Here is a 25,983-nt window from a genome sequence, read left to right as displayed (position 1 = left end):
TCTGACCACTGTCACTTAATGAAATAATAACTCTGACACCAAAATGTGTCCAACAATTTCTGCTGAATGTAGAAATACCCCATCTTTGGCTGTATAGTAACCACCACCACCAGTGCTGCGCAGTGTGAGCTCACCTGGTCGGTGCTCATGCTGTGAAGCGCTACACTCATGATGGTAGGGTGGGACACTTAGCTCACCGCCGTGGACAGTAAGACAGACTCAAATCTGGGACTGTCCCACTGGACCCGGGACATTTGGGAGCTAGACACCAAGCAAGTGTTGATATTCTATCCTAAGAAAAGGACATCAATGTTAACATCACAGAAAACCCTTCTAAAAGGGTTTCCTTAGAATCAGATTGTGAGTGACAAAGGACCCATGCTCAAGCCCATGGATGTCCACTGATAACAATGCAGAAGTTCTGTGAACCCATTCCCAAATGGAGCAGTGATCTGCGCACTCCTTCATTTAAAGTCTATGGCATAGACAGAAATATAGCATGCCTGGCATTCTATCGAAACGTGGTATATGAAACCCTCATTTTTGCAGTAGGTAGAGGTTGAAATGGTTGAAACTCCACTATTCATGTGTATAGGTGATATAATTCTAGGAAAAATCCTTTAACGCATATTAGTTACTACATTATAAAGAAAGGGCAACACTTTTTTTTCAATTTGAAGACATAATACATTTTAATTTAGCCTTTTTTTCCAAAGGGAATTTGTCAGCAGTATTTCACTCCCCAAAACTATTTATGTCCACATGTAACTCTGTCAAAGACAAATCCATTCATGCCTTTAGCTAGACAGTCCATTCCTCCATTGCCGAAGAATCAGCATCTGAATGGATATGCACATGAGGCTGAAGTGCATTTGACACGTGGACGCTTTTACCAAGCCTCTGTCACTCCAGCTCTATTTCCCACCCAGTACCACATCCTCTTGCTTCACAGATTCTTTGATTAAAGTTACATAGCAAAGGAGCTTAAAGTCAAGCAGGAGGCAGGAGGAGGCGACAGTGGGCAGGGAATAGAGCTGGAGTGACAGAGGCTTCAGATCTACAGCCTCATTAAATTCAAATGCTGATTTCTCAGTAACAGAGGAACAGACTGGCCATGTAAAGGTATTGACAGATTTATCTTTCAAAAAGATTCATACACATATAAATAGTTTTGGGGATGAAATCCTGCTGGAAGATTCTCTTTAATTCAGATACTTAACAGCCGCTTTTACAGGAATGTGTATTTACAGTTCTAAGAAGTGAGGCCTATTTGTGTTTCGAGGTGATGGGTCGCTTATTGCGCTTCTCAGATTTCAAGTATTGGCTGAGTTTTGGCCGGGAGGCAACACGCTCTTCATATTCGGAGAGCAAAGGGAATGAGGCTAAACATTTTGGATCAAGGTCAAGATGGCAGTGAAGGGCATCCAGGAGGTTGTAGTCAGCGTACGAGATCTGTAATAAAAATGAGGGGTAATATTAATTCTGAGCTCTGCAAACAGATATGGAGATTCTTCTCTAACATAGCCATCACACATTTACTGCTAGTCTCTAGGGTAAATTTAGTCCATTTGTAACCAACTATCCCTCCTGTCTCCATTGCTTTGTGTATGTAAAATGAGTGGGTGGGTAAGAGTCTTTGTTTTTATCAAACAAGTCTCAAATTGACCCTAAACTCAACCTTTACTGAGGCCATCCAGTCACTGAGGCTATATTTCCCACAAATACCCATCTATTGCTCTTTAAAGAGTCTGTCATCTTTTCTTCAGGAGCACACCGCTCCCCAGCCTCCTGCCTTCCTGCTGGCCATCGGGCGGTGTGCTCCTGAAGATTTACGTTTCAGTCCAACAGCATGGCCTGAACTGTGCAATTTCTCATTCTGTAGGCAGAGGCTGCTTTGCCTCTACAGCATTGGAGGAGGACAGGGGCTCTGATGTTGGCCAGATCCAGCTGTATAGCAAGCAGCTTGAGGGTGTGCACTCTTTCCCTATGAAATCAGCCACTTTTGATAGACTGCAGAGGTGGTGGGTAACCTAGGCAGTGAGTAGGGTTGAGCGACTTTTATTTTTATAGGATCGGGTCGGGTTTCACGAAACCCGACTTTCTCAAAAGTCGGGTCGAGTGAAATCGGCCGATCCTATAAAAAAGTCGGGGTCGGGGTCAGCCGAAACACGAAACCCAATGCAGTGCAATGGGATACTATGGTTCCCAGGGTCTGAAGGAGAGGAAACTCTCCTTCAGGCCCTGGGATCCATAATAATGTGTAAAATAAAGAATTAAAATAAAAAATATTGATATACTCACCCTCTGACGCGCCCTGGTTGTAACTGCCAGCCTCCGTTCATAAAAATGAGTGCTTGAAAGTCCTTAGATGACGTCGCGGCCTGTGATTTGTCGCGGAGCGGTCACGTGACCGCAACACGACCAATCACAAGCCGTGACGTCATCTAAGGTCTTTCAAGCGCTTGAAATACCTTAGATGACGTCGCGGCCTGTGATTGGTCGCGTGGCGGTCACGTGACCGCTCACGCGACCAATCACAGGCCGCGACGTCATCTAAGGTCTTTCAAGCGCTCATTCTTAGGAACGGAAGCTGCCGGTTACATCGGTAAGGTCCAGGCTGCGTCGGAGAGGTGAGTATATCAATATTTTTTATTTTGATTCTTTATTTTACACTTAAATATGGATTCCGATACCGATTCCCGATATCGCAAACTTATCGGAACTCGGTATCGGAATTCCGATACCAGATTCAGAAGATCACCGACCTCATGACTGACCCCACACAGGGGTCGGGTCGGGTTTCATGAAACCCGACTTTGCCAAAAGTCGGTGACTTCTGAAAATGGCCGACCCGTTTCGCTCAACCCTAGCAGTGAGCAGTAAACTATAAAATTGAAAATCCCTCTGTACACGAGAACAAGTGTTTAAAAGCACTTTGCAATTAGACTCATTTAAGAAGTTGATACAACCCATTTTAAGGAGAATCTGTCACCAGGTTTGAAGTATTCTGAGTGCAGCATAAAGTAGAATAGCTTGGTGACTTACTGTGCTTCTTGCTGTAATTTTCATAATAGTGAGCTCCTACTATGCATTTCTTGATATTCATGAGCTCTGTCTTGCTACACCCTCCCCCCGATATTGATTGGCAGATTTCTGCTTATAACGTATATTTCCTTGTAGATTGTAAGCTTGCGAGCAGGGCCCTCACTCCTAATGTCACTGTTTAAATTGTCTTAACTTGTATTGAATTTATTGTCTGTACATGTCCCCGCTTAATTGTAAAGTGCTGCTGAATATGTTGACGTTATATAAATAAAAATTATTATTATTATAACGTATGCAGAAAGTAGTCATATCGGTCATGTAGTTGTACCTATAAGAAGCTCATCTTTGAGAGCATTTGCAGAGCTTTATCAGACTAAATACTGTTTATAGCAAAAGTACAGCCAGTGCTGGAATCAGGGTATATGTCCCAATTTTATGCTTCCTTCAGACGGTGAGACATAAACCTGGTATTCTTTTTGACAATCCTGCCCCTCAGACACTACAGCATAGCTATCTTCATAACCAAATTCCTTTTTCTTCCAAACCCTTTTATTTCTCATCACTAAATACTTACTCCCCAGTAAACATGGTGTCATGCAATGCCTTGGGACTGTGGGTGCTCACCAGGTCTCTAGGACTAGGGACATCCTAGTCTATCCCTGTCTCCTGGATTACGTCTGAAGGTGGTGACATCTGGTTCACTTGCCTTGCTCTGCTCCTATAGGAAACCTAATCTGTCCCCTGCCCCACCATGATAGGTGGGAAGCCAAAGTGTATAAGATAACAATAATTAGATAAACAAGGGAAGAAAGACAGGGGTAAATGAAAATAACAATCGTACAAAACACACTCACCAAACAACAGAGTGGAACACGGTGAGTTAAAGAAAAGAGAAAACAAATAGTAGAGGATGATGATGTGCATACAAACAAAACTCCAAGCAGCAATCTCCTGAACAAATTTCCAAATGCCAACTCCAATCACAATCTACACCTCCAACGCCAATCAAGGCAGTAAGAACTAACACTGGCCATCCCTAAGTGCCAGAAGCAAGCATATATAGCAGAGGGGAGTGACAAACACTGAACAGCTGAGACAGTCCATGTAGGGAAGCTCCAGGAGCTTCAACTGAACAGCTTAATCCTTGCACTGCCACTGTTTAATAAGATGATGAAGTAATTCTAACCAGTGCAGGAGTTCGTGAAACCATACGTCGCGATCTTCTGGCCCCACTTTGTTGCAGTATCCACATGACACATGGGGTCACCTTATTCGGACTAGCTTAGTTAAACAGAATCTGTCACCAGGGGTTTTCTATGTAATCTTAGAGCAGCAAAATGTAGTGCAGAGACCCTGATTCAAGGGATGTATCACTTGCTGGCCTGCGTGCTATCATTTTGATACAATCACTGTTTTATCTGCTGTAGATCTAGCAGTGGACTGAATGCTGAGCCCTGTAAAACTTGAACCAGTGTTTTATCAGCAAAACATTCATCACAAAGGGACTAGGTGTCTTATGCATCATAGACAACTACTCTATGTAACCCCGCCTACATCACTGATTGACAGCTTCCTGTGTACACTGTACATTGACAGAAAGCAGCTATTCAGTGCTGGTAGCTGGGTTACATAGAGCAGTTGACTAGGAGGCATGAGGCACCTAGTCTTTTAGTGGTGAATCTACTGCTGATCAAACACTGATTTGATTGATACAGTAACACAGCCCAGTAAGTGACCCTTCACTGGAATCAGGATCTGAGCCCCTATGTCCTGCTGTTCTCAAATTACATAGCAAATAGAATCTTTTTAATCACACTATTTAATATATTTACCTTATCTCCAACTAGGAATTTGGTTCCATTGGAATTGTTGGAAAGTATCCTCTCAAATGCTGAAAGATGATTGGGCAGATCCTTTATGTATTTCTCCTTACCCGTCTCCTGTAAAATAAAGGACAATGAGTTTTGTACATATGAAATATGTGCTTACCAGGATATGCATAGTTTATTGCGGCTATTGGGAGTCCCATAGCCGTAAGCAGCCTGAAGAGAAGTACCAGAACATGACAACAGTAGCGGTATGGAGCATTATCTCTATATGAAACAGTGAAATAGATGTGTGTATATGATTTCCTTTGTGCTTTTGTAAGAATTGCAATCCTGAGCATCTAGCCTCTGACAAAACATGTATGAGCCCTTTGTGGAGGCTTTAGTAGCCAGGAAAGACATTGGGGGCATACTGCTAGGATATGCAATAATATTAGCTGCCGCTTACTAGAAGTGGCAGTAGTGCTAGGACAGATATTTCATTTTACATAAATCCTATGATGTACGTACGTATTCAAACAAGATCAGATATCCATACTTCTGTCTCAAGTCCTCCACGCCATCGTTCACCATGTCGATAAGTGCACTCTCCTGACTGTTGCTGCCATTGATCCCTTTGGGAATAATGAGAACATGTTAGGCAGTGATACATTAAAGGAACGTATAACAGAAGTAATGCACTGGCATACGGCGTGCAACGAGCAATGCACTGAAGTCTCACCATATATGCGGCCCAGGTATCTCAGGATGGCATTGGTCTGATACAGAACAAAGTCTCCATGTTGAAGTCGAGGTAGTTGTCCAAAAACCTGACGGGCACAATGAGCATTTATAAATAAACTATACAGGGTAAGTAACCACAGCTACAATAGAAATGACAACCTAAAGTGCCATCAACCACAAATATCCAGAGACAGGTCTTATCTGTTTATTCTATTTTATTAAAATTTAATGATTAAATAAGAAAATGTATCAATGTTAATTTTGTATTGAGGAATTTTATATTACATTGTCAACAGGATCAAGCTACATTTGTTTTCTAATACAAAAAAAATCTTTTGTCACAGAGCAATGTATTCAAATTATTAACAGGAACCTGTCACGTCCCCAAATGCTATGAACTTACAGCTAAAGGGTTAAGTTACAGGTTAATAGAATTCTAAAGCTGTAAGAAAGGCTGGTTACTGAAAGGGAATAAACTATGACTGAAAGGCGGAGGCTGCTGGGAGGAATAAAGTTAAATTCCTCCCAGCAGCCGGACTTTTAATTTTTTTTTTTACATGACAGGTTCTCTTTAAATTCTAGCTGCTCAAGATGTTCACTAGAAGGAGCTTATGAGTTCACTAAAGATACATTTACTGCAATCAATGGGATCTGCATAAGTGTGTTTCACTTTAAGGTAGTGCACATTATTAAAGAGAACAATGCACCAAATTTTACATGTTGAATTTGGACACAAGATGTAATAGTGGCTGCAGAGGAATAAAACATTTTTTTGTTGTTTTTTTAGTTTTGCTTTTATGTTGCAGAGATAATAGCAATCAAACTATTTGGCACTCAATGAGTTAACTTTTTTTAAGTCCAAGTGGTTGTTATCAGACAGTTTTCACTGGGGGTGTGTCCTGCTTTTCCCTGAATGATATTGCCCAATCATAAGCAGGCAAAGGAAAAAAGAACAAGCACCCACCATATTTAGAACAGATTTTTCATTGTTGAGATGAAATAATACAGTCCTGATCTACTGGTCTAAACTCCTGCATAAGTCAGTGTGAGGGGAGGGTCAGTGCATTTGAACTTAGCTGCCTCAGATTACAAATCCTTCTATTAGCTCTCCTGAGTGCTGAGTGTGTCAGTAATCACACTTATGTATGCTGTGATCAAGTAACTTGATCAACTGTCCATTGATGAGAGCTCAAGTGTCAGTTTCATACTTCAGTGTGCATAACTATTCACACCCCTAAGGTCTGTACAATGTAGAGCCTCCTTTTGAGGCAATTACAGCTGTAAATTGCTTTGGATAAGTCTCTATGAGCTTTCCACATCAGCCACTGGTAATTTTGCCTATTCCTTAGTGCAAAACTACTCCAGTACCTTCAAGCAAGATAGTTTCCCCTGGTGAACAGCAATCTTCAAGACTGACCACTTAATCTCAATTGGATTAAGGTTTTGGCATTAACTAGGCCACTCCAAAACATTTACACGTTTCCCCTTAAACCACTCGAGTGTTCCTTTATCAGTAGGCTTTGAGTCATTAACTTGTTGAAGTGTGAACCTCCGCCCCAGTCTCAAATCACTGGCAGACTGAAACAGGTTTTTCTCAAGAATATCCCTGTATTTCGTACTATCCATCTTTCTGTCGACTCGGACCTTTTTCTCTGTCCCTGCTGCCAAGAAACATACCCATAGCATGATGCTGCCACCACCATGTTTCACTATAGGGATGGTGTTCTTGGGGTGATGAGGTTTGGCGTCAGACATCATTTACCTTAGTTGCAAAAGAGTTCCATTTTGGTCTCATCTGACAACAGGACCTTTTTCCATACAATTGATGAGTCTCCCACATGTCTTTTGGCAAACTCAAAATGAGTCCTACAATTTTTGAGTCTAAGTAAAGGCTTTTTTTCTGCCCACTATTCTAAAGGCCACCTTTATAGAGTGTGCGACTTATTGCAGTCGTATGGACAGATGCTCCAGTCTCTGCTTGGGAATGCTGCAGCTCCTTCAGAGTTACCTTTGGTCTCTGTGCTGCCTCTCTGATTAATGCATTACTTGGCTTACTTGGGTTGAGAGTTTGGGTGAGTGCCTCTCTCTTGGCAGGTTTGTTGTGGTAGCATTTTCTTTTCACTTGATGATAATCGATTTGATATTGCTCCAGGCAATCATCAGAGATTGAGATATTTTTTTTAGAACCCAACCCTGACTTGTACTTCTCAACAACTTTGTCCCTGACTTGTTTTGAGATCTCCTTGGTCTTCATGATGTTTGGTTAGTGGTACCTCGTGCTTAAAGGTGTTGCAGCCTCTGTGGCCGTTCAGAAAAGGTGTGTATATACTGACAGACCATGTGACAGTTAGGCAGGTTTCACACGTCAGTGCCTCCGGTACGTGTAGTGACAGTTTTCTCATGTACTGGAGACACTGACACACGTAGACCCATTAAAATGAATGGGTCTATGAACATGTCAGCGGGTTTTCATGGACCTTGTATCCGTGTGCAAAACACGCTGACATGTCTGTTTTTTACCGGGAGCATTTACCGCAATACGTCTCGCACACGTGCACAAGGAGAACAGTGTACACTCTCCTCCGTGTACCACAGGAGAAACAGAGCTACTGTAAGTGCTGTTCCCCTGCATGTGGTGCTGAAGCTGGCTGTCATCCGCTCTCCCCTGCTCTGCCGAAAGCAGCACGAGCAGGGGAGAAGGGATGAAAGAAAAACCGACGCACGGTCCTACCTATATTTGCCAACCAACCCGGCAAAACTCACAGGTGCAGGTTGCTATTCTCAGGCTGGTAAGGGGTCATGGCTATGGGCCTCCCCAGCCTTAAAAAAGCAGCCCGCAGCTGCCCAAAAAAGGAGCATCTATTAGATGCGCCAATTATGGAGCTTTGCCCAATTTTTCCCACTGTCCTGTGGCATTGGCATATGGGGTAATAAGGGGTTCATGTCACCTTGCTATTGTAAGGTGACATTAAGCCAGGTTAATAATGGAAAGGTGTCAATAAGACACCTATCCATTATTAAGCCACTAGTCTGAAAGGGTTAAATAAACACACACACATTAATAAAAAAGTATTTTAATGAAAGAAACACATGTTTTTAATATCTTTATTGTACGCTCAATCCAAAGCGAAGCCCTTGTTCTTCTGTAAAAAAAAAAAAAGCAAAATAAAAAAACAACAATATCCCATACCTGTCCGCCGTACAGTCATGTCCCATGTGGTAAACCCATCTCAAGGGGTTAAATACATTTACAACCAGGAGTGCTGCTAATGAACTCATATGAACTCTGTAGCGTGGGAAAATATTCAGAAACTTTCCCACGCTACAGAGTTCATATGAGTTCATGCCGCCAGGGGGCGCAGCTTCAGTGACCACACCGCTAGTCACCGGAGCTCCGCCCCCTGCATTTTAGTCATTCCCCAGTCGTTTACAGCCGGGAGTGGCTGCATTAGCAGCGCTCTCGGTTGTAAATGTATTTAGCCCCTTGAGATGGATTTACAACGTGGCATATGACTGTACGGCGGACAGGTATGGGATATTGTTGTTTTTTTATTTTTTATTTTTTTACAGAAGAATGAGGGTTTCGCTTTGGATTGAGTGTACAATAAAGATATTAAAAACATGTGTGTTTCTTTCTTTCATTAAAATACTTTTTTCTTAATCTGTGTGTGTTTATTTAACCCTTTCAGACTAGTGGCTTAATAATGGATAGGTGTCTTATTGACACCTCTCCTTTATTAACCAGGCTTAATGTCATCTTACAATAGCAATGTGACATTAACCCCTTATTACCCCATATGCCATTGCCACAGGGCAGTGGGAAGAACCGAGCAAGCTCCAGAATTGGCGCATCTAATAGATGCTCCTTTTCTGGGCAGCTGCGGGCTGCTTTTTTAAGGTTGAGGGGGGCCATAGCCATGGCCCCTTACCAGCCTGAGAATAGCAGCCCGCACCTGTGAGTTTTGCCGGGTTGGTTGGCAAATATAGGGGGGACCGAACATCCTTTTTTAACCAGTACCACATTCAGGGGAACAGTGCTTACAGTAGCGCTGTTTCTCCCACAGCCGTCCGTGTGGTCCTGATGTTTCCCGGCGGCCGTCCGTGTGGTCCTAATGTGGCACACGGATGGCACATGGCTGCCGCACGGATGTACCACGTGAGCACAAGGACATGGATATCTCTGGTACCAATTTTTGCGGTACCGGAAACATCTGGATGTGTGAAACCTCCCTCAGATTGCACAAAGGTGGACCTTTCACTAAGCAAGTAACTTATGAAGGTAGTTGCTTGCACCACAAATTTTAGAGGCTTTTTAGTGAAAGGGGGGTAATATATATGCATATGCCAATTTTTAGTTATTTGATCCCATAAATGTAAATAATGCCTATATTTTTCTCACTTCGCTTCAGCAACTTACAACTATAAAGTGCTCATACACCACACACAAAATTGGATTACAAAACTATTTACACACAGGTTGTAATGTAACTAAATAAGTAAAAAGACAAGGGGTGAACACTTTTGCAAGCCACTGTACCATTATGTTTGGTATGGGTCCAGGTCCTGAGACTTCTTCAAATGCTTAAACCAAGAAGCAGTAGAGTTCAACTTATTTAAGTATAAGCAGTGTTGTACGGTCATGCAATTTGACATGTCATAGAAAGCATCTCACCGCTTTTTTCTTTAAGTCATTTTTTCCAGAAAGCCAGGTCCCCTTCAGCATTTCATTATCAGTCCATGAAACCCACTGATCAGCTAGCAAGAGTCTGATACCCTCAGCCCTTCCTGGAAAAAAATCAAAGCATTGAAATGATAACTCTTTAATTCTACTTATTACAGCTATTAGTGAAGTACGGTATAAGAGAAGCAAGGACATTTTCTCCACTCTTTAAAGAAGACCTTTCACCAGGTTGAGCATTTTAAACATCATGGAATAGTGGTTGCAGAGCTGACTAAAATGTAGTTTTTATTTTTTTAATTTCTCCTCTCTGTTGCAGAGATATTAGCTTGTAAAGTTTAGGTTATGATTTATGATAAGCCCTATGGGGTGTTACCAGAGATTTGTCTTTGGGGGCTTGTACTTCAACGCCTGTATGTTGTTAACCAATCATAAGCAGGCAGCAACATACTTAAGGGAAAAAAGAACACAACCCCACAATAAGCTAAAACAGGCATTCTCAGTGTGTGACATGTAATGATAGACAGTCACCTTAGTGATCTCACGGAAGAGCTGTGTGTGATTACAAAATATCGGGAGCAGAGCAGAACTGAGTGTGATTACATAGACCTTTCATTTCACAGCAGCCAATGTGGGGAGAGGTATAGTACAGCAGAGCTGAACTTTGTCTCATTACAAACATGTCTGCAGCTGTAGTTTTTCTCTCAGTGCTGTCAGCCCTGATGTATTTACCCTCTCCCCACAATGACTGCTGTGAGCCAAAATCAGAAGTGTTAGTAATTACACTCAGCATTACTCCCGATTTGTGTTGAGCGATACCTTCCGATACTCAAAGGTATCGGTATCGGATGGTATCGGCCGATATCCGAAAAATATCGGATATCGCCGATACCGATACCCGATACCAATGCAAGTCAATGGGACACAAGTATCGGAAGGTATCCTGGATGGTTCCCAGGGTCTGAAGGAGAGGAAACTCTCCTTCAGGCCCTGGGATCCATATTCCCGTGTAAAATAAAGAATAAAAATAAAAAATAGGGATATACTCACCCTCTGACACGCCCTGGTTATAACCGCTGTAACCGGCAGCCACTGTTCCCAAGAATGAGCGCGTGAAGGACCTTCGATGACGTCGCGGCTTGTGATTGGTCGCGTGAGCGCTCATGTGACCGCTCACGCGACCAATCACAAGCCACGACATCATCGAAGGTCCTTCACGCGCTCATTCTTAGGAACGGAGGCTGCCGGTTACAGCGCTAAGGTCCAGGGGCCGCCGGAGGGGTGAGTATATCCCTATTTTTTATTTTTATTCTTTATTTTACACTTGAATATGGATTCCGATACCGATTCCCGATATCGCAAAAATATCGGAACTCGGTATCGGAATTCCGATACCGCAAATATCGGCCGATACCCGATACTTGCGGTATCGGAATGCTCAACACTACTCCCGATACATTATAATCACACACACCTCTGCAGTGACATCACTGAGTAAAGCAGACTATTTTTCATTACATGTCTTACACAGGAGAAAACCTGTTCTTAGCTATTATGGGAACTTATTTTTTTCAACTGAATGTTTCTGCCTGTTTATAATTGGTCAATGTCTTGCATGGGAAGAAGTACATGCCCCCAATGAAAAAACTCAGTAACTCCCAGTTAAGTTTATCATAAATTATAATCTAAACTTTACAAGCTAATATATTCGCAATTGGAAATGATAAAAAAATAAGTTTTACTCAGCTCTGCAGTCACTATTCCATGATGTGGCTAGTTTAATAAGCTAAACCTGATGATAGGTCCCCTTCAAAGAAGCACACTCATGAAAATTTTTGTACCCTAGAAACCTGTCTAAATGTACATGTAATGTAAATGTGTAAATGTGCATGAAATGTAAAAACCTGTGTAAATGTACATATAATGTAAGGAAAAGTGGGTCCATATATTTACCAATTGCTGTCTTCCCCAGTCTCCAGTACTGCTTCGGTCCTCTTCTCTACAATTGACTACAATTTTGACTCATAGGGGTTTATGTGTGAGCAGGAAGTAGCTTTAACAATGTAAGCAGATAGAGACCTCTTCTGACGCTTCGTAGACTTACATTGTAAAAGAAAATTCTGGGTAACATACAGCAAGCCAGATTAGTCAGATTAGTGCAAGGAAGACTGGAGCTCACTCTGATGATTTGCATTCTAGGACTTATAGGAACTAAAGCAGCTAAACTTTGAATGATGTGTCCAAAATCAAACATATTGACCGTTTCCACTAAAGTATAAGGGCTCTTTCACACGTCTGTGTTTCCGGTACATGTGGTGACAGTTTTCACATGTACCGGAGACATTTACACAAGTAGACCCATACAAGTGAATGGGTCTGAGCACACATCAGTGTGTTTCCACAAACTGTGTGTCCATGGGTATAACACGCTGACATGTCCATTTTCTAACAGCAGCATGGGCAGCAAAACGTCTTGCACACGTGCACACTGATGACACATGAATGACATCCGTGTGTCATCAGTGTTACACATATTGGCACCTGGGAATCAGCTGTATTGTTCGCGCTGTTCCCTTGTGCAGGATGCTGAATAGAGCTCACATCAATTTCCCCTACTCACATTGCGATCCTTGCTAGGGCAGGGGACAATGTTGATAGCTGTATTCAGCTGATAACAGTGAGAGCAGGCAGAGGGTGATGGGAGTATTCTTCAGCCACCACCTGCGATAAAAATAAATAAATAAAATATGATGCTGGGTTCCCCTGTATTTTGATAACCAGTCAGGCAAAAATGACAGCTTTCAGCTTTAGCAAGGCTGGTTATCAAGAATAGAGGGCTCCCCACATTGTATTTTTGAAAGCTGTTTATTCCCAGACATTTATTACAGTGTGGGACAGAACGATGGAGAGGTGAGGGATATGGTTGTTTTTTATTTTTGTTTTATTCCAGGAGGCGAGGGCTTTAATTGAATGGGCGTTAGGTGAGTATAACTGTGGTTGTTTTTTTTTTTCTTTTTTTTAAAGTGTTTTCTTTTTATTTCAAATAAAGTGCGTTATACTGGTTGTGTTTTTATTTACAATGTAACTATAGGGTTAGTAAAAGTGAGGTATCTTATAGAAAACATGGACTACAATAAGTACTTGTTCTATCCATGAAAAGTATGGACAGTACTCCTACATGAAAAATGGAAGTCTGAACTAGTCCTAAGAGAACATTCATACGTGGTGTTTTTGCAGTGTTTTCACCCTGTGTATTTGTTACATAAAATACACAGCTCTTTACAGTACCAGTATGATCAATAAGATTTCTAAAAACTTATGCACACACTGCTTTTTTCTCTGCACATGTTTTGAGCCTTGCTGCAATTTTCCAAGACTCAACATGTCAATTTAGGTTTTTTTTAGCATGTCTTTTTGGCACTGCTGTGCATTATGTTTGTTTTTCCAGTACTTTTTCATGTACTGTATATTCAACCTGCAGGTGCATGGACAATGAGTTTTTTAAAGGAATTTTTGGTGTAGATACTCTTCAGAATCTTCCTCAAAAACTGTGGTTTTGTTATAGAAATTAATTAGATTTGCTTTTCCCAAGAATTTGTAAAGCAGTCTCTAATGCCACATGCACACCGAGTATTTGGTGAGTATTTTAGCTCAGTATTTGTAACTTTGTAAGCCAAAACAAGGAGTGGGTGAAAAATGCAAAAGTGGTGATGTGTTTCTACAGTATTATACACTACTGGTTTTGGCTTACCCACATACTGGTGTAAAATACTGACTAAATACTTAATGTGTGCAAGTGGCCTTAGGATAATTTTTGAGAGATTCTGCTGAATTTCTACCCCAAACCCCCCTAAAAAAAACTCCTACAGTATGTGCACACAATGTCTTTTTCAGAATGAGCATATTCATTTGCTATGTAAAAACGACTTACTGTGTATACATTCAGTCTTTTGAGTTTCTGTTTACTGCTTCAAGTTTCCAAAGACAGTTAAAAGAAATTATATGACCAACCTCACTATTTTCTACATACAAGAAAAAAAAAGCAGTTGTAAAATGTGACAAAAAAAATTCTACAAAAGACGCTCCGGGTAAGAAAACACTGGCATTTCCTGAAGAGTCTTCTGCATGAAAATCTCAGTGGGTGGGCAGTGGGCACACATCTATAGACAAGCATGTTCACATGCACTTAGAAGTTGGTAAAGTCCATAGATCTTTTTAAATGATCATAAAGTGGTACTCACCTCTAACTGGGAAGTATGTCAGTGTGAGTTCAGACACTAGAAATGAAAAGAAAAACTGAATAGTTATCAGAGCATGAAACTAAGGCACCTCTAAATGAATTTGATGCATCTTTTAACTGCTGAGAACCACTGCCAGAAATGTACGCCAGTGTAAATTTTTACATAACCACAAACAGAATGCTCAATATCTGGTAATAAATGCATGAGATTATGGAAACTAAAGCAGCAAAGAGTGGTATAAAGCAAAATCAAAAGGTTAATTACCTAAGAAAAGTCCCAAATGCCCCCAGGATGAAGCATAGCGAAACGTGCATAGGGGTTGAGGGACACGGTGCCTATCTGACTTATTTTGCAGCTGTTGGGAACTTAACTTTTTGATTTTGCTTTATACCACTCTATGCTGTTTTTCTTTCCATAATCTTATGCATTCACAGGTGCTTCTCGCAAAATTAGAATATCATCAAAAAGTTAATTTATTTTAGTTCTTCAATACAAAAAGTGAAACTCATATACTATATAGTATCATTACAAACTGAGTGATCTATTTCAAGTGTTAATGTTTGTTAATGAGAATGATTATGGCTTATAGCCAATGAAAACCCAAAAGTCATTATCTCAGTAAATTAAAATACTTTATATAGCATATGATTCTTGTCCTGTCACTTCATTGTTACTGTTTTGCTCCTAAAAAATCTATATTTTAATTTTTATTATTTTGTAAATCCACCTTTGGCTTTCAACACTGCCTGAATCCTTCTAAGGCCCCTTTTCACACATCAGTTTTTTGCCGTCAGTCACAATCCGTTGGCTCGACAGATTGACAGATCTGTCGCAGATTGTGAAAAACTGATGCGACGGATTCATTTTTTTGAGGGATCTGACTAGCGGATCTGGCTGAATCAGAGCATGCTCAGTTAAAAAAACGGAATCTGTCGCCGGATTCCATCATTTGACGGATCCGGCTCCATAGCCTTCCATTCTAGCAAATGATGGACGGCGTCAGATCCATCGCTGTCCGTTTTTTCGACGGACACAAAAAAGTTACTTTGTCCGTTGTCTCCGGCCGCCGGACAAACAATTTTCGATGGATCCGGTGAACGACAGATGAAGCGTGAGGCCATCTGTCGCAATCCATCGCTAATACAAGTCTATCAGAAAAAATCTAATCCGGTGGCATCAGTCACTGGATCTGTTTTTTTCTAAATTCGACGGATTGCGACTGATAGCAAAAAACTGATGTGTGACAGGGGCCCATGCCCTCGATCAAATTCAAACATGTCTCAACCGAAATAAGATCCCAGGTCATGAATCAAAGCAGTAGTGGATGGTGAGATATGGAGCCTGAAAGTCAAACGTTCAAAACATCGTTACCCTTTTGCTTGTCATTGTATACTATGGTGAAGCGCTTTATTTCTAAAAATTTAGAAAACAACATCTTTTCATTTATACCAGGTTACATTTTTTTGGTAATTTACACCACATTTTTCTCTCACGCCCTATCATGCCCTGGATGTGCCCATTTTTGGAAAAGTTGGTGGCGTTGGCCAGGACTGCCATATAAATATAAATGGCAAAATATAAATTGCCATATAAATGGCAAAAGTCATGAAATTTTTCTTCAACTTCAAGTTGCGCTCAAATTTTGTGACATTTCAAGCTATTTTATGATAGATTTGGGGGCAAAAATGCTTGATAAATCAAGCCTTTAAAGGGTTTGAGCCATATAGTTGACTCTTAATAATACCGTACCAGCTCTACTCTCTACTATACAGCTGTGGCAAAAATGAAGAGACCACCACCTCAAAACCCTGTCATGGCAGCCCAATCTCCAGACCTGAACTCCATTGAAAACCTCTGGAATGTAATCTAGAGGATGACGGATAGTCACAAGCCATCAAACAAAGAAGAACTGCTTACATTTTTGCGCCAGAAGCAGTGTGAAAGACTGGTGGAAAGCATGCCAAGACGCGTGAAAGCTTTGATTAAAAATCATAGTTATTCCACAAAATATTGATTTCTGAACTCTTCCTGAGTTAAAACATTAGTATTGATGTTTCTAAATAATTCTGAACTTGTTTTCTTTGCATTATTTGAGGTCTGAAAGCACTGGGTTTTTTTTTGTAATTTTGACCATTTCTCCTTTTCAGAAAAAAAAATACAAAATGTATTTCTTGGAAATTCGGAGATATGTTGTCAGTAGTTTATAGAATAAAAGAAAAATTTACATTTTACTGAAAAATATACCTATAAAGAGAAACATCAGACAAACTGAACATTTTGCAGTAGTCTCTTAATTTTTGCCAGAGCTGTATATTTTTTTTGAGGTTCAAAAGTAATTAATTGTTAAAGTCAATTATCCAAGATAAATGGTCTCACCATGGGCAGTGTTTGGCACTGCTGCTCATGCTTGTTCAAAAATGATGCACAATTATTAAAGGGAACCTGTCTATGAAAATGCAGTACAAACTGCAGTCATCATGTCATAGAGCAGACAGAGCTGAGCAGACTGATATATAGCTTTGTGAGAAAAAATTCAAAGTAACTAGTGTTTTTCGTCAATGAAACCTTTGCTCTTTCTGGGATTTTCAGTCCAGTGGGTGGTGCTATCAGTGACTGACAGCTAACCCTGTATGCACACAGATACAAAGGCAGCTGTCAGTCAGTGATAGGACCGCCCACTGGACAGAAAATCCCAGAAAGAGCAAAGGTTTAAATGATTAAAACCCAAGTTATACTGAATCTTTTCTTACAAAACTATATATGTTCTCTATAACATGGTGCTCACAGATTGGACTGCATTTTTATGGTGACAGGTTCCCTCTGATTTTGCAGCATTTTTGAATAGGCATGAGTGGCACTGCCAATCCCTGCCCATGGTGAGACCATTTATCTTGGATAACTGACTTTAAAGATTTATTTTATTCGAACCTAAAAAATATATACTGTATAGTAGAGAGTATAGCTGGTACCGTACCAGTGGTACGGTATTATTAAGCGTCAACTGTACGGCTCAATTTGTAGTAGCACCAATTTGCTGACCTCAGCTAAAGTCAGTTACTCACATATCCACAGCTAACTCTTTTTGTGTTATTATCTACTTGTTTGAGAGTTAATTTTTGACCCTTTGTCTGAAGAGGATGCAAGCTGCATTTTGGAGCTAGTGAAAAACATTCTGAACTGTCTGCAATGGGAACCAGATGATAGAAGCCAAGTAGACAATGAGCACCGCACTAGAGGTATCCTACAAATTCAATAAATTGACTAAGCTGCTTTTTTTCATGTAGCAGCTCCACATTTGCCCATAATTTGAAGCTGTTATTCAAGTGAACAGGGCTTAGGAAGAGTACCAGACACCGTTTTTTTAGGCTTAAGTGGCACATTTTCTTAAAAAGAGATCAAACCTAATCTTGGATTCCCATCTGAAATGCTAGAAAACAAACAGTCATTGACAACATGAAGACCATTAAGATGTGCAAAAGTACCAACTACATGCCTACAAAATTTCATGATTGCACAAGGTTTCGGCTCTTACTTGTTTTGGTGAGTGTATCTTCTTCTCATGAAGCCTTCCTGTATCACCTGAACTCATCTGTTCTCTGTCTTTGAGTTACTGGTTTATATAGAAATGGACTTTTGCCAAGTCACTGATAGTAGCACAGCATATAGGAGGAGGGGGCATTCCAGCTCTAGGTGTGCCAGACAGGTAACGGGTCATATTTTCCTATACAACCAAGTGTTATAGTCCACAGAGCTAATGTACTTGGAAACAAAGAAATTATGTTTTATGATGTCCCCTTCAAGGGAAAGAGAGCAGATAACTGTTTCACTCTGTGCAGTCTACTCCAAGATATGAGTGTCTAGTGTTCAGTCATTTACTCCAAGGTATGGCTGTCTAGTGTTCAGTCGTTTACTCCAAGGTATGACTGTCTAGTGTTCAGTCGTTTACTCCAAGGTATGACTGTCTAGTGTTCAATCGTTTACTCCAAGGTATGGCTGTCTAGTGTAGAAGCATGTACTCCAAGGTATGGCTGTCTAGTGTACAAGTGTTTACTCCAAGGTATGGCTGTCTAGTGTCCAACAGTTTACTCCAAGGTATAGCTGTCTAGTGTTCAATCGTTTACTCCAAGGTATGGCTATCTAGTGTTCAGTCGTTTACTCCAAAGTATGGCTGTCTATTGTTCAATCGTTTACTCCAAGGTATGGCTGTCTAGTGTTCAATCGTTTACTCCAAGGTATGGCTGTCTAGTGTTCAACCATTTACTCCGAGGTATGGATGTCCAGTGTTCAACTGTTTGCTCCAAGGTATGGTTGTCCAATGTTCAATCGTTTACTCCAAGGTATGGCTGTCTAGTGTTCAACTGTTTACTCCACCGTATGGCTGTCTAGTGTCCAATTGTTTACTCCAAGGTATGGCTGTCTAGTGTTCAATCGTTTACTCCAAGGCATGGCTGTCTATGGTTGGCCATCTCCGGTAGTCCCTCTGTGAACGCTCCTCTTCATCTACATGTGTGTTTCAGTACCCTGGTCTTGAGTTCCAATACATTACAAGGGAAGGCTCAAATTCCAGCAACAAAAGCCCAGTAAGAGGGCCAGATCTGGAATTAAACTCTATAAGCTGTGCAAAAAATACCTCAAGATACACCCACAGGTTTAGATTTTATGAAGGCAAGGACACCCGGATTCAAGTCCCTGGGAGTGAGTGAGAAAATTGTGTGGGAATTAGTGCACCCACTGCTGGATCAAGGTTATCACCTTTACGTAGATAACTTTTATACCAGCATCCCACTCCTCAAGTCCCTCTCTATGCGATCTACTGCAGCCTGCGGTACTGACCGCAAAAGTCAGAGAGGCCTCCCTAAGATGATAATTGGGCAGCTGCTCAGAAAGGGTGAGAGCAGAGCCCAATATAGGGACAGCATGCTGGTGGTTAAGTACAAGGAGAGGAGGGATGTCCTTTTCTTGACCACTATAAATGGTGATGGCAGCACCTCCATCCCTGTATCAGGCTCCTCTACACATGTCACCAAACCACACTGTGTCCTTGGTTACAGCAAGAACATGGGGGAAGTTGATCTCTCTGATCAAGTCTTCCAGACCTACACTGTCATATGAAAAGCTAAGGCGTGGTACAAGAAGCTGGCCGTGAATATCGTACAAATGGCATAGTACAATGCTTTTGTTCTATCACGTTGTGCAGGCCAGACCAGTACATACCTTCAGTTCCAGGAGGTAGTGATCAATGGCCTAATATTTGGACGTCAGACAGGAAAGGGCCCCAGTACTTCCGGAACTAATGGTGCTCATGTTGTTCCAGTGCAACATTTCCCCAGTGAGGTCTCTCAAACTACATAGAGAGGAAGGTCGCAAAAAAGGTGCAAAGTGTGTTACAGAAGGGGGATACAAAAGGACACCATTTACCAGTGTGACACACGCCCCGACAAACCTTGTCTGTGTATGAAACACTGTTACAGAATCTGTTTCATCCATAGATTACTAAATTTATTTCCGGCTTAAAAACTCACATATGCCATCCTGATGCCCTCTACACAACTCACATATGCTATCCTGATGCACTCTACACAACTCACTTATGCTAACCTGATGCATTGTACACAACTCACGTATGCCAACCTGACACATGCTACGCAACTCACATATGCCAACCTGATGCATTGTACACTACTCATGTATGCCAACCTGGTGCACTCTACACAGCTCACATATGCCAACCTAATACACCCTACACAACTCACATATATCAACCTGATACACTCTACACAGTTCACATATGCCAACCTGATGCACGCTACACAACTCACATATGAGGGGCAGCACTGCTTACCTGCCCAGGTCTCTGAACAAATGCACTACAAGATGCAGCCAAACCATGTAGGAAAGATGTCAGCAACACAGGTGCAATATACTAATAAGACAGCCACTCACAACCTACCCATTCATGGAGGGGGTGACTGCTTAGTATATGTTTGCACAATAAAGGCCTGTATAGGGCCCTATTAGTTACGCCCATACTATTCGATCAGGCAGGCTGGCCGGCACTCTCTAAATGCAACCCATGTTTACAAGACCTAACATGCTGGGCTTGGCTTCACCCTGAAAAATAAAGTGCACAAAATACATATAAATATGTGAGGTATTGGTCGATATATTGGCCAAGATATGCAAGCTTGCAACCCAACGCCAAGGGTCCTCACGCTTGCGAGTCCTATCACTAAACTAGTAGCAAATCCACAAAAGAGGACTGAAAATCCTCCAAAAATTCAAGAATTAATACAGCTGAAAAGCTGGGCTTGGCTGCACCCTGAAAAATAAAGTGCTCAAAATTCATATAAATATGTGAGGTATTGGTCAGTATTTTGTGTCTGGTTCACAGCCTATTAGTCACACCCATACTTGTTGTGAATTTGGATTCTGGGCTCCCCCGGTGGCTACTGGTGGAATTGAACTGGTGTCTTCATCTTCTCTGTTCACCTGTTCCCATCAAGATGTGGGAGTCGCTATATAACCTTGCTGCTCTGTTAGTTTCTTGCCGGTCAACAATGTTATCAGAAGCCTCTCTGTGCTTGTTCCTGCTCCTAGACAACTACTAGATAAGTTGGACTCTTGTCCATGTTTGTTTTTGCATTTTTGTTCCAGTTCACAGCTGTAGTTTCGTTACTGTGTCTGGAAAGCTCTTGTGAACAGGAATTGCCACTCTGGTGTTATGAGTTAATGCCAGAGTTTTAAAGTAATTCCTGGATGGTGTTTTGATAGGGTTTTCAGCTGACCATGAAAGTGTCCTTTCTGTCTTCTGCTATGTAGTAAGTGGACCTCAAATTTGCTAAACCTATTTTCATACTACGTTTGTTATTTCATCTTAATTCACCGCCAATACATGTGGGGGGCCTCTGTCTCCTTTTGGGGTATTTCTCTAGAGGTGAGCTAGGACTGATATTTTCCTCTGCTAGCATTATTTAGTCCTCCGGCTGGTGCTGGGCATCTAGAATCAACGTAGGCATGCTACCCGGCCACTGCTAGTTGTGCGTTAGGTTTAGTTCATGGTCAGCTCAGTTCCCATCTTCCAAGAGCTAGTTCCTATATATGCCTATGCTATGTTCTCTTGCCATTGAGATCATGACAGTTTGACCGGCCCACTAAAGGGTTAAAATCCTTGGCTGAGAAAGGAGAGAAATAAGTAGTCTGCTGAAATTTTTTTTTTTTTTTTTTTTTCCTCTCTCCTTCTAATCTTTGAATGGCTGTGTCCACCTGTTTGTAATGGATCTTCAGAGTGTAACTGCAGGTTTGAATAATCTCGCTACGAAGGTACAAAATTTGCAAGATTTTGTTTGTCATGCACCTGTATCTGAGCCGAGAATTCCTTTGCCGGAATTTTTCTCGGGGAATAGATCTGGGTTTCAGAATTTTCGAAATAATTGCAAATTATTTTTGTCCCTGAAATCTCGCTCTGCCGGAGACCCTGCACAGCAGGTCAGGATTGTGATTTCCTTGCTCCGGGGCGACCCTCAAGACTGGGCTTTTTCATTGACACCAGGGGATCCTGCGTTGCTCAATGTGGATGCGTTTTTTCTGGCCTTGGGGTTGCTTTATGACGAACCTCATTTGGAGCTTCAGGCAGAAAAAACTTTGATGTCCCTATCTCAGGGGCAAGATGAAGCGGAAATTTACTGCCAAAGATTCCGTAAATGGTCTGTGCTTACTCAGTGGAATGAGTGCGCCCTGGCGGCGACTTTCAGAGAGGGTCTCTCTGATGCCATTAAGGATGTTATGGTGGGGTTCCCTGTGCCTGCGAGTCTGAATGAGTCCATGACAATGGCTATTCAGATCGATAGGCGTTTGCGGGAGCGCAAACCAGTGCACCATCTGGCGGTGTCCACTGAGAAGTCGCCAGAGAGTATGCAGTGTGATAGAATTCTGTCCCGAAGCGAGCGGCAGAATTTTAGACGGAAAAATGGGTTGTGTTTCTATTGTGGTGATTCTACTCATGTTATATCAGCATGCTCTAAGCGCACTAAAAAGCTTGATAAATCTGTTTCCATTTGCACCTTACCGTCTAAGTTTATTCTATCTGTGACCCTGATTTGCTCTTTGTCATCTATTACCACGGACGCCTATGTCGACTCTGGCGCCGCTTTGAGTCTTATGGATTGGTCCTTTGCCAAACGCTGTGGGTATGATTTAGAGCCTTTGGAGACTCCTATTCCTCTGAAGGGGATTGACTCCACCCCATTGGCTAATAATAAACCACAATATTGGACACAAGTAACTATGCGTATTAATCCGGATCACCAGGAGATTATTCGCTTTCTGGTGCTGTATAATCTACATGATGATTTGGTGCTAGGATTGCCTTGGCTGCAATCTCACAACCCAGTCCTCGACTGGAGAGCTATGTCTGTGTTGAGCTGGGGATGTAAGGGGGCTCATGGGGATGTACCTGTGGTTTCCATTTCATCATCTATTCCCTCTGAAATTCCTGAGTTCCTGTCTGACTATCGTGACGTCTTTGAAGAATCCAAGCTTGGTTCGTTACCTCCGCACCGAGAGTGCGATTGTGCCATAGATTTAATCCCGGGTAGTAAATACCCAAAGGGTCGTTTATTTAATCTGTCTGTGCCTGAACATGCTGCTATGCGAGAATATATAAAGGAGTCCTTGGAAAAGGGACATATTCGTCCATCGTCATCTCCCTTAGGAGCCGGTTTTTTCTTTGTGTCAAAAAAAGACGGCTCTTTGAGACCATGTATTGATTATCGGCTTTTGAATAAAATCACTGTTAAATATCAATACCCATTGCCGTTGCTGACTGATTTGTTTGCTCGCATAAAGGGGGCCAAGTGGTTCTCTAAGATTGACCTTCGTGGGGCGTATAATTTGGTGCGAATCAGGCAGGGGGATGAGTGGAAAACCGCATTTAATACGCCCGAGGGCCACTTTGAGTATTTAGTGATGCCTTTTGGTCTTTCAAATGCTCCGTCAGTTTTCCAGTCCTTTATGCATGATATTTTTCGCGATTATTTGGATAAATTTATGATTGTGTATCTGGATGATATTCTGATTTTTTCGGATGACTGGGACTCTCATGTCCAGCAAGTCAGGAGGGTTTTTCAGGTTTTGCGGTCTAATTCTTTGTGTGTGAAGGGTTCTAAGTGTGTTTTTGGGGTACAGAGGATTTCCTTTTTGGGATATATTTTTTCCCCCTCTTCCATTGAAATGGATCCTGTCAAGGTTCAAGCTATTTGTGATTGGACGCAGCCCTCTTCTCTTAAGAGTCTTCAGAAATTTTTGGGCTTTGCTAACTTTTATCGTCGATTTATTGCTGGTTTTTCGGATATTGCTAAGCCATTGACCGATTTGACTAAGAAGGGTGCTGATGTTGCTGATTGGTCCCCTGATGCTGTGGAGGCCTTTCGGGAGCTTAAGCGCCGTTTTTCCTCTGCCCCTGTGTTGCGTCAGCCTGATGTTGCTCTACCTTTTCAGGTTGAGGTCGACGCTTCTGAGATCGGAGCTGGGGCAGTGTTGTCACAGAAAAGTTCTGACTGCTCCATGATGAGGCCTTGTGCCTTCTTTTCCCGTAAATTTTCGCCCGCTGAGCGGAATTATGATGTTGGGAATCGGGAGCTTTTGGCCATGAAGTGGGCTTTTGAGGAGTGGCGCCATTGGCTTGAGGGGGCCAGACATCAGGTGGTGGTATTGACTGACCACAAAAATTTGATTTATCTTGAGACCGCCAGGCGCCTGAATCCTAGACAGGCGCGCTGGTCATTATTTTTCTCTCGGTTTAATTTTGTGGTGTCATACCTACCGGGTTCTAAGAATGTTAAGGCGGATGCCCTTTCTAGGAGTTTTGAGCCTGACTCGCCTGGTAACTCTGAGCCCACAGGTATCCTTAAGGACGGAGTGGTATTGTCAGCCGTTTCTCCAGACCTGCGGCGGGCCTCGCAGGAGTTTCAGGCGGATAGACCTGATCGTTGCCCACCTGATAGACTGTTTGTTCCTGATGATTGGACCAGTAGAGTCATCTCTGAGGTTCATTCTTCTGCGTTGGCAGGTCATCCTGGCATTTTTGGTACCAGGGATTTGGTGGCAAGGTCCTTCTGGTGGCCTTCCCTGTCACGAGATGTGCGAGGCTTTGTGCAGTCTTGTGACGTTTGTGCTCGGGCCAAGCCTTGTTGTTCTCGGGCTAGTGGATTATTGTTGCCCTTGCCTATTCCTAAGAGACCTTGGACGCACATCTCGATGGATTTTATTTCAGATCTGCCTGTTTCTCAGAAGATGTCTGTCATCTGGGTGGTGTGTGACCGTTTCTCTAAGATGGTCCATTTGGTTCCTCTGCCCAAGTTGCCTTCTTCTTCCGAGTTGGTTCCTCTGTTTTTTCAAAATGTTGTTCGTTTGCATGGTATTCCTGAGAATATCGTTTCTGACAGAGGGACCCAATTCGTGTCTAGATTTTGGCGGGCATTCTGTGCTAGGATGGGCATAGATTTATCTTTTTCGTCCGCTTTCCATCCTCAGACGAATGGCCAGACCGAGCGGATTAATCAGACCCTGGAGACATATCTGAGGTGTTTTGTGTCTGCTGACCAGGATGATTGGGTTGCTTTTTTGCCATTGGCGGAGTTCGCTCTCAATAATCGGGCCAGCTCTGCCACTTTGGTGTCCCCGTTTTTCTGTAATTCGGGGTTTCATCCTCGATTTTCCTCTGGTCAGGTGGAATCTTCGGATTGTCCTGGAGTGGATGCTGTGGTGGAGAGATTGCATCAGATCTGGGGGCAGGTGGTGGACAATTTGAGGTTGTCCCAGGAGAAGACTCAGCTTTTTGCCAACCGCCACCGTCGTGTTGGTCCTCGGCTTTGTGTTGGGGATTTGGTGTGGTTGTCTTCTCGTTTTGTCCCTATGAGGGTCTCTTCTCCTAAGTTTAAGCCTCGGTTCATCGGCCCGTATAAGATATTGGAGATTCTTAACCCTGTTTCCTTCCGTTTGGACCTCCCTGCATCCTTTTCTATTCATAACGTTTTTCATCGGTCATTATTGCGCAGGTATGAGGTACCGGTTGTGCCTTCCGTTGAGCCTCCTGCTCCGGTGTTGGTTGAGGGTGAGTTGGAGTACGTTGTGGAGAAAATCTTGGACTCTCGTGTTTCCAGACGGAGACTCCAGTATCTGGTCAAGTGGAAGGGATACGGCCAGGAGGATAATTCTTGGGTGAATGCATCTGATGTTCATGCCTCTGATCTGGTTCGTGCCTTTCATAGGGCCCATCCTGATTGCCCTGGTGGTTCTGGTGAGGGTTCGGTGCCCCCTCCTTGAGGGGGGGGTACTGTTGTGAATTTGGATTCTGGGCTCCCCCGGTGGCTACTGGTGGAATTGAACTGGTGTCTTCATCTTCTCTGTTCACCTGTTCCCATCAAGATGTGGGAGTCGCTATATAACCTTGCTGCTCTGTTAGTTTCTTGCC

The 25,983-nt window shown here is 42.3% G+C and overlaps 1 protein-coding gene across 1 annotated transcript; it reads right to left on the bottom strand.

Annotated features, from left to right (window-relative positions):
* Positions 1-662: 662 nt before the first annotated feature.
* Positions 663-18,139, bottom strand: LOC143764987 (glutathione S-transferase P 1-like). The gene is made up of 7 exons (XM_077251163.1): positions 18,046-18,139; positions 14,514-14,549; positions 10,267-10,379; positions 5,593-5,680; positions 5,382-5,485; positions 4,878-4,985; positions 663-1,452 (listed from the first exon to the last, which is right to left on the bottom strand). Coding segments are annotated over exons 1-7 (636 nt in total). The 5' UTR covers positions 18,047-18,139; the 3' UTR covers positions 663-1,266.
* Positions 18,140-25,983: the final 7,844 nt, after the last annotated feature.

Source organism: Ranitomeya variabilis, chromosome 4 (assembly GCF_051348905.1).
Source record: "Ranitomeya variabilis isolate aRanVar5 chromosome 4, aRanVar5.hap1, whole genome shotgun sequence".
Taxonomy (NCBI): Eukaryota; Metazoa; Chordata; class Amphibia; order Anura; family Dendrobatidae; genus Ranitomeya; species Ranitomeya variabilis.
Note: the sequence above shows the minus strand (reverse complement) of the source record. Positions and strands in the feature narration are given on the sequence as shown.